The 9670-nt window shown below is 47.3% G+C and overlaps 1 protein-coding gene across 1 annotated transcript; it reads left to right on the top strand.

Moving 5' to 3' along the window:
* The first annotated feature begins 1537 nt into the window (after nt 1-1537).
* Nucleotides 1538-9467, top strand: LOC108103021 (trithorax group protein osa). The gene is made up of 3 exons (XM_017208347.2): nt 1538-1873; nt 6126-7316; nt 7383-9467. The coding sequence occupies exons 1-3, from the start codon at nt 1871-1873 to the stop codon at nt 9135-9137; spliced, it is 2949 nt and encodes a 982-aa protein (XP_017063836.1). The 5' UTR covers nt 1538-1870; the 3' UTR covers nt 9138-9467.
* Nucleotides 9468-9670: the final 203 nt, after the last annotated feature.

Genomic DNA, 9670 nt, shown 5'->3' with positions numbered 1-9670 from the left:
TGATCTCTCAAGCGGCTGCTGCAACTTCTTCAACAAGTTAAGAGCCGAAGCACTTTTATGACTCAACTTTGTAGAAAAGATGGGGCAAATACAAAACGAACAAAAAGAGAAAAAAAACAAAAAAGGAATGGGAAAAAGAGTTCCAGTATCGGACATTGTGGCAAGTGTGTTGACATTGTTCTACTACTGCCGCTGGTTGGCCCATTAAAGCGACTCATGAATATCCACCAGAGTGGCGAGTGCGGCGGCGGCGACGGCGACGGCGACGGCAACCTAGAAAATCAGCTTTTGCCTTTCAGCGGCGACGACGACGACGACGAGACTATTAAGTAATATGAAATGGAAATTATGTAAATAGCGCCTGTATATTAATCGAAATAGAAATGGAATCCGTATCGAAGTAAAACTGGCCATTTAATGAATTTTTCATCGGAATTTAAATGAGGTAGAAAACACATACGAGATGAATGGATGGATTGTAAACAAATTGCAAGTTTTTTGTTATATTTTTTAAAGTTTATCAACAGGGGAATGGCGCAAATGTTATTAAAGATTGCCTTTAGAAACAAAATATATTTTGCAAATACTTTAAAATGATTCTTGAAAGATCAAACTTCATTGGGAAATACCTCTTCTCTTCCCTAGATAGATAGGAATTAGAGTTCAGGCCTTCTTAGGATATCATAAGTTGGTATTGCTGAGAAGGGAGAAGGGATTAAATACCCGTTTTCCTCTTTTTAAGCAGAGATAAAATATTTAAGAAATCTAAAAGTTAGTCCACGTACTATTAGCGAATCTTAAGGAATGTTGAGCCCTAAAGGAAACCCTTTAAAAACTTCAAACTTCATCTAAAAAAAGTTCCAAGATGCAGCCTCTGCCTTTAGTTTCCTGTCTGCGACTTGCTGATCATGAGGAAATGTCGCTCGCTCGCTCGGAAAACCCATTAAGCTTGTCATGTTTACATTTTCAAGAGCCATACCGACTGAGTCACTCGAAAAACGCTTTTAAGCTGCGTTCAAGGCTCTGAACTTTGACAAGGAGGATCTTCAACTTCGACTGGCTTACAAATAAGAAAACCCCGAAAAAAAAATGACACTTGGCACTGCAAATTGCGGCGGCGGCGGCAGTCTTGCCCCATGTGGCAAGGTTGCTTGCCTTCCCCTTCGAGATGCCAAGGTATGGATGTAAAAAATGTTGCAAAACTGGTCGCTCTCTCTCTCTCTCGCTCTCTCTACAGAGAAAAATAGGGAAAATCTCTTGATTTTTAGCCGCTTCTGCTGTCCCTTTTGGCTTGGCGCTTGCCGCTTGGCGCTTGGCGGCACCTTGCTCTTGGCTCATTTGGATTTTACGGTACCGTCTTAGCGTCTTTCGCGGGCTTTACGAAATTTCTTCACTTTCGGTTTCGGTTCGGATTCGGATTCGGATTCGGTCTCTTACAGCGGCTGCGCAGCTGCCGTCGCAGCTACAGCGACGCCGACGCTGGCCGGGCTATTACCTATATGAGCTGGCGTTATCATCTGAGCGGCAGCATTTTCAACTCGCGACTGACAAGCAGCGGTCGCCGTCGCCGATCCGTTGTGTCGAGAGAGATCAGTTCCGAAAATCGAAATCTTTAACTTATATATTTATCCCCCCATATACCGCCGATCCGTACCGATTCGAACCGTTCCGAACCGATCCCGTGATCTGTTTTACGCGTGTGTGCTGCTGCTACGAGCTACTTCTATCTTTTTTTTTTTGAAATTTTTTTAACGAGTCCTGGAATCCTGTTGTTGTGTTGCAAGTGCCCCCGCCGCCGTATCGAAACTTCACACCCTTTTTTTGTTCGAGTGCTGCCTTGTGCCGAGGATAACCAACACCAGCAGCTGGCATGGTAAAGAATCGCTTTCCTAATTGGACTCGAGTGCAAAGGATTACGGAAGAAACTCAAACACAATCCCAATTAGGAGCAAAAGTCCAAGGGACTTTAGGGATATGCCAGCGAAAGTAAAAGTTATAAGCACCCGGCAATAGATTTTCCCTAAAGAAAACTTTGGAAAAATCCAAATACACGGAGAATAATTGAGATAATCAGAGAGATTTTTCAAAGTTAATGGGGAAAAAGCCTTGAGGAAGGTCAAGAGGGGAGTGAAAACTAAGATGTGTAATAAAAATTTTAAACAGTTTTCAAACTATCTAATTATGTCCCGTTAAAATCCATATCAATATCCCAATTTTCCCCCCTGCAACAAATGCTACCTTTTTTTGGCTGGGCACGCCTGCGCCTTGGCCCTCTGACCTTGCGACACGACCTTTTGCTAATTGATGAGGGTTGCCTCAAATTGCTGCAAACGAAAATTGATGCAGGATCCGAAGGATTGTTTTGGCAAATCCAGGGGACCAGCAGCAGATTATTCATTTGCTTTCAGTACATTGGCCAAGGCTGGCAGGGGGTTAGGGGTCAGGGGGCGGGACAGAGGCTGGAGGCTAGAGGCTCCTGTCTCCGGACATAATTTATTCATTATCGAAATTGATTCATAAATAATTTCGCATTCACATTTGCCGGCTTTTCCTTTTGTCTTCGGCGGCAGGGGAAATTTAATTAACGCAGATTACGATTCTCGACTTTTGGGAAAACAGAACGCAAGGCAGCTGTGGCCAAAAACTTACGGCCCGGACCACCTCCCCGCCAACCCTTTTTCTGGGCCATTCCCATTCCGGATTTAACTTCCTGACTGACTGACTGGCTGTGTTTTCTTGCCCGGTTTTTGTGTCGCGTTCATCTCCGAACTAAATTTACGTCTTCTCGACGAGAGTGAAAGTTTTGCCGGCCCCAACTCTGTTTGTTTATTTCTGTTTTGTTTTTTTTTTCTATATATATTTTCTGTTGTTTTTCTGTTTTTTTGGTTTTTTTCTGCCTTTGCCTTTCTGCCTGGTTTTCATTTGTTTGCCGTCTGCCGTTGTTGTCAATTGTTTAGCATCAATAACAAATATTTGTGGCCTATGCTAATGAACAGAAATCGAACGCTGGTCAGAAGAAAGTGGTGACTGGGATAGAGTAGTGACCGAAAGCGTAAACTGTGACCAGTGACAGGTGGTGGATTGCTGCTGGTCACTGACAGTAAAGATTAAAGCTATAACCTTGCAAGATCAAGAAGAGCTATAGAAACATCTTAACTTTGTAACCCAAAGAGTTATTATAGGTAAATACCTACACTTTGGCTCATCACTCACTTAATTTAATCTAATAAGACATATTATTTCGAGCTTAACTGTACTCTATGCGGCTCACTGCCTTAGTGACTCGTATATGAGGCAAAAAAAAAAAAGAAAAACAAGAAGAGAAGAAAAAATGAAGGCGCCACTAAAAAACCCATCCCATCCACAATGGAATTGAGTTGCAAGTGCTGGCCACATGCGGGTCACTTCACACGGTTCACAGACAATGGGCACAGAGATAGGTCTCGTCTCCCCCCCCTTTTAGAGTACCCTATACGCTCTTGCCCATCACACCATCAGCCCCTTTAATTGTTTGCCATTTCTTTTATAATGTATTTTCATTATGCGGCGCATAATTTCACTGCCAACATTTGTGACACCTACTCATCCCCACGAAACGAACCTCACAGATACGCGCAGCGCAGCGCAGAGCGGACAGATACATGGAAATATATTGAGATACACCCGAAGCCAAGTGAAAGTTACCTTTTCGGCATTTCTTTCTTTCTTTCTCTCTCTTGTACTTGTGTATCTTCTTCGCCGTTTCGACCGCTTATGACATTTTAACGCCGCCGCCGCCGCCGCTGGCCAAAAATACATAAAAAAAAGGAGAAAAAAAAGGCAGAAGAAGAAGTTGTAACTACACATTTTTGTGGCTTATTGTGATAGCCGTTGTCGTCATCGCAGTATTCAATGCGCATCGCTGACCATTGAGGTGCACTTTTCCATTTCCAAAGATTGCTGATTGCCCCCCGCATTATGCAATCCCTAGGTAAATGCCGTAATAACTTGGCTATTACAGTTTGGCCTGCAGATGGATAATGGTTTTAGGTTTTTTTGGTTTTTCTTCTCTTTTTTTTTTTGGTTCTTTCCAATTCAGATTTCTTATGTAAGAGATTTGCATAAGAGCAGTTGATGAGCTGCTTCTGGCATTTAAGGTCAAAAGTATCTTTAAGGTTGAGTTAAATTAGTTGACTCTATGAAGGGGAAGTAGAAAGGGTGAACATTTTATGGAAAATCGAAAAGTATTTCTTTAGAAATTTCAACCATCTTGCAGTAAATCATGAAATTATATCCTGGATTATATAAATCCCCAACTCATGACTAAGATTTGTGTTTTTTCTCCCAGTAAAAAACTCTGATTCATTGACCAAAAAAACATTTTACTCATCCCGGAAACGATACTACTCGTACCTTCACATCTTACATAACTCCTACTCCAATCACTTTCTTATATAAGGGCATTCCAGCTTCGTCACCTTTTTGCCATTTTTATTGGCATTTTACCGAACGACCGACCAACCGGCCAAATCGCGTGCTGTGCGTGGAATTTTGAAAGAAGCGCCGTTTTGATATGCTTTTGGCCCGTTTTGAGTGGCTTATTTGTTTTGCCTTTTGCTTTACTTTTTGCCTCTTTTGATTGTTAAACATAAAACCAATTAAATGGCCTCTAACCCCCCTCTCTCTTTCTCTCTCTGCCATCTTGGCCAATTGGTAATTTTCGGTGCTTTTGTTTTGGCTTTTGAGTTAAATATATATATAAATTAGTGTTTGGCTTGGCACGAATTTTGCCACTCGCCTGCTGAATTATTGATGATCATGATGAGCGCCGGCGACATCCATGATGTTTGATAATGACGTTGAGTCGAGTATGGAATGGGATGGGATGGTAATGACAAGTCTGGTGGCTGGCCGGGTTATGTTTTAATTAGAGCGTAATACACGCCAACGTTTTCTGGGCAACCGCAATGCCAGCAATTACACCACGCAACAAACTTGGCCGTAATGGATCAATTAGCACGTCTCCTCGTTGCCCAAAAAATATTTAGTGATAAGTGCTTAATGGCCAGGCTAAAGATTTAGCAATCTTTTTATCAATTAAATTTGTACACCTTTTTTTTTAGGTCAAAAACTATTATAGTTTAAATTATTAAAGTTTGGTAATTTTTATGAAGATGACCTTAGCCAACCAAAGGCAAAAGTTCAGATTTTTCAATTAAAATGTTTTTATATTTAAATATCCATCAACTCAACCTTGCTGCACAGTGTTGACAGTCGAGGAGTAAAATGTGGCAGGTCGTAGGTTTGCAAATTAGCGCAGATTATGGTTACATACTTGGTCAGAAAGAGAGAGAGGTTGACCCACAAAACACACACGGAAAACGACACCTGGTTGAGAGGCGGCACGTGAACCCAGGACCTGCGGACCGCCGGACTGCCAACTCGTTGAACTGTGACCCCTGACAAGCCTTGACAAGTTGCCGGCGGCCAAAAAGGTCACCGAGACAGCTGACAAATGAGACGCGAATGAAAAACGAAGGGGGTTTAAGGGGGTTGTTGAGGTCCAGAGATGAATGGAAACTAGAGACACTTTGGGCGGATGCCACTCAATGGATATTACGATGTCGGTTAGCCGACTAACCCTTCACCTTACAACTCTTTCTGTTGCAATCATTTGTTATTTCTAACAACGAGAAAAAAGGTGGAAAAGTAGATTAAGATTTAACCAGGTGAAGATGAGATACCCTTTCCTTAATAGTAATGATGATTTTCAGAGAGACAGCTTTAGTAGAACAAGACGAGGTTTGAATTAGTATCAAAACTTTTCAAGTTTCTGATTTAAACTTATAATATATATTAATGGACTCTCCTTGCCATTATAAACCGAAAGAGTAGCGCCTTTGGAATCCCATTTCTAGACAGCAAACTCATTTTTATCACCTAAATGATAAACAATATTTCGTGGCAGTGCCAGGCCAGTTTATAAACTTGATTTTCTGAGTTATGGTTCCCCTCCTGTCTGGGGATCCCCCTGGAGGAGATTAACTTCCGGTCCAATCGCTCGGGGCCAGCTATTTTCCCGCTAGATGCCATCTTGACAAATGACTGACCACCCACATTTCCCACAATCCTCTTCCCACCCATAGATGCTCCTCCGTGTGGCTCTGCTGACCGCCTGCTGCTTTTGCGCCGCCCAAGCGGTGCTCAACGGCAAGGATCTTAAACGCCGCGAGGCCGGATTCGACACATACGGACCGCCGCCACGCCCTGCCCCCCAGTACGGACCACCGCCATCGCAGCAACAGCACATACCCCATCGGGAATACGGTGTGCCACAGCAGATTCCATTCCGCGAATACGGCCCTCCTGCCTTGAAATATGGCCCACCCAAGCTGAACTTCTTGGGCGGAGGAGGCGGCGGCGGTGGTGGTAGCGGTGGCTCCCTCCACGAACAGATCAAGACCCACTTCGGAGTGCCAAAGCCCTTCTACGGACCACCTCATATCCAGCACAAGCCGGCACCACAGTACGGACCACCACCACCAAAGCCTGCACCACAATATGGTCCCCCACCACCGAAGCCGGCTGCCCAGTACGGACCACCACCACCACAGTACGGCCCACCACCTCCACTGAAGATCCAGCACCGCCCGGCACCACAATACGGACCACCTAAGCCGCAATACGGACCACCACCACCACCCCCTCAGTTGCTGCCTTCGCCACACTCCGCACCTCTGTTCAAGCCCGCCCACCAGCCAGCCACTTCGTACGGACCACCTGCATCCGGACCACTTAATCTGCCGCCCAAGCAGATCTTCGATGCCCCGCCACCAAATTACGGACCACCCCCATTGCCTGTTGCCCTGCCCGGAAACGGAAACGGAAACGGACCAGCCACCACGATCATCTTGACCGGCGGCGGAGGACATTCTGGACCAAGTGGACCCAGTGGACCCGGACCAGTGAAACAGGTGCAGATCCAGATCGATTCATCGGGACACACTCACAGTGTTAGCGGATCCCAGGCACCCTTCCACACGGCCTGCGATGGCTGGAAACCAATTCCGGCTCCAGTCGGTGCCTACGTTGAGCAGAATCACATTGAGACCCAGGGTGGCTACAGCCAGGTGGCTCAGGGACATGGCGGTTCTTTCGGAACCCAGTACAGTGGTGCCTCAGTGGGTGTGGGAGCTACTGGAAGCGGTAGCGGCGGAAGCATCATTGACGGACTCTCGGACGAACAGCTCGTGGCAGTGGCCCTTCAGGGCGGCGGCGATGGAGCCCATCTGATCACCGGACCCGGAGGCAACTCCATTGAAGCGGAAGCTCTGCAGGTAAGTTGGAGATTACCCCCCTTCCCTTCCCTTCCCTTGACCTTTCTTAATAATATCTTCCTAAAGGCCGCCATTGGTTCCCTGGATGATTCGTACTCCAAGCCACCTTCAGATTCCTATGCCCCCGGTTCGGTGCATGCTCAGAAGTACCAGACAATCGGACACTCCGGACCCCCTCCACCACCAAGTGGAAACTACGGACCACCTCCACCACCTCCCAGTGGAAATTACGGACCACCACCACCACCACCCAGCGGAAACTACGGACCACCACCACCACCTCCCAGTGGCAACTACGGACCTCCTCCACCACCTCCCAGTGGTAACTACGGACCTCCACCACCGCAATTCGCTGCCCTCACCAGCAGCAGCAGCAGCAGCAGCCACGCCCACTCGCATTCTCAGTCTAATGTGAACATTCAGTATGGACCCCCATCCGGAAATCCTCAACCTTTCCCACAACACGGAGCCGGTCAGCCCAACAAGCCGGTGGCCTATCGTCCCCCTGTTCCCGTCGGCCTTTTAGAATCTATTGGAGCCACCGTCCAGCATCTGGATCAGTTTGGAGTGAAGCCCCAGCAGCAGCCAGCCACTTATATTCCACCCGCGGCCAATGAGATTCCCTTGGCTGGATCGGCACCACCAGCACTGCCCGCCCCACAGGCTCTGTACCAGCCACCACCACCACCGCCGCCGCCACAATCTGCTCCCCAGGTGATCCTACAGCAGCAGTTGCCTGCCCCACAGCCCGGCCCTGCCTTCATTCATCAGAAACAGTTCGGACCTCCTGGACCACCACCACCACCAGAGCCACAGTACCTGCCCCCACCACCGCCAGTGGCCAATGTTCGTCCCCTGGGACCACCACCTCCACTACCCCAGCAGCAGTACCTGCCCGCCGCACCCCCACCACCACTTTTCTACCAGCAGCAGCAGCAGCAGCAGCACCATCACTCGGAGAACAGCTACAGTGCCTCACAGTTCCATTCCCAGGGACTTCCCCTGCCCCAGCAGGCCCCTCGCTTCAATCTGCAGCAGGTGCAACAGGTTCAGCAGCTGCAACAGGTGCAGCAGCCCCAGCCCATCATCGTTCACGATTGCGGACATGGCCCTAATCTAGTGAGCAGCAATGGCTACCAGGTTCAGCAGCAGGTTCAACAGCACTTCGGCAGCGTATCGGCCGCATCCCCTGGCGCCTACAATGCCATCTCTCAGAGCATCCCCGTGGCCGAGCAGCACACCCAGCAATTGATCACCGGACCAGCCGACAGCTATGGCCCTCCCCCATCCGGAAACGATATTGACTACGATCACACTGGCTATGCCTCACAGAAGAATGCTGTCGCTGCTCTTCCCGATGGCACTGATCCCCATCAATTGCCTGGTTTGGATGGACTCGATGTCCTTTCTGCCCAAAAGTCACAGAGCATCCAACTGAATTCCCAACAGCCGACTCAGAACTTCCAAGTTCAGTTCGGTGGATCTCTAAATAACTCTCCTGGTGTTGCCTCCGGCGATGCCAACCACGAGGAGATCCTCTCCCAGGGTCTGCTGCAGTCCATTCTCACTGCCATCGAGCAGCCCAGCCAGCAGAATCTTCCCCAGAATCACAAGGCTCAGAGTCGCTCTGATGAGCATCACGAACAGGAACACGATCAGGCCCATACTGAGGACAATGATGAACATGAACAGTCCTCGAGCTCTTCGAATCGTGTAGAGGTTCGTGTCCTCCCTGAGAATCCCGATAATGAGGAAGAGACCCCGGCCGAAGTCAAGGAGATCGAACCGATCGTGGTCAACGACGAGGAGGCCAAGCATTAGTCATCAGTCACTAGTTAGCATCGAACTCATCAGCGCCGCTTGAACCTATTTATTGCTGCCTCATCTTCATCAACTAAGAGCTAAGAGCTAAGAGCCCAGAGAGCTCCATCTGTCCCCCAGTTGCCATAAAGTGAAAGTCCGCGGGGACAGGAGGGGGATCCCACAGAAACTCACACAAACAAATATAAAAAAAAATCACAAAGAGAACAACCAAGAAGCTAAACATGCGGATCGACGAGGTGTACGTACGTATTGCCTCGCCGCATGAAAAGTGCCTTTTCATGCTCGCACAGCTCGTGTATAAAAATTATTTAAAATAAATAATTTATTTATTATAGCATTGTATTGTATTTTATGCTTTAAACAATTAATAAATATGTATATGTATACAGAAACAAGACCCATTCAGGTACTTAAAAGTGGAAAGCTGCCTCACACCAACTGCCAAGTCATCGCTGAAATCGCAAGTTGGAGAGCCGCCAAGTCAATGGCAGGCAGCATGGCAAGAAATAAAAAACAAAAAAAAAAAAAAG

This window comes from Drosophila eugracilis, unplaced genomic scaffold (genome assembly GCF_018153835.1).
Source record: "Drosophila eugracilis isolate 14026-0451.02 unplaced genomic scaffold, ASM1815383v1 contig_124, whole genome shotgun sequence".
NCBI classification, from domain to species: Eukaryota; Metazoa; Arthropoda; class Insecta; order Diptera; family Drosophilidae; genus Drosophila; species Drosophila eugracilis.
Note: the sequence above shows the minus strand (reverse complement) of the source record. Positions and strands in the feature narration are given on the sequence as shown.

Coding starts and splice junctions, on each gene's coding strand:
- LOC108103021 (XM_017208347.2), top strand. Junction 7,317..7,382: donor TTGAAGCGGAAGCTCTGCAG/GTAAGTTGGAGA, acceptor ATCTTCCTAAAG/GCCGCCATTGGTTCCCTGGA.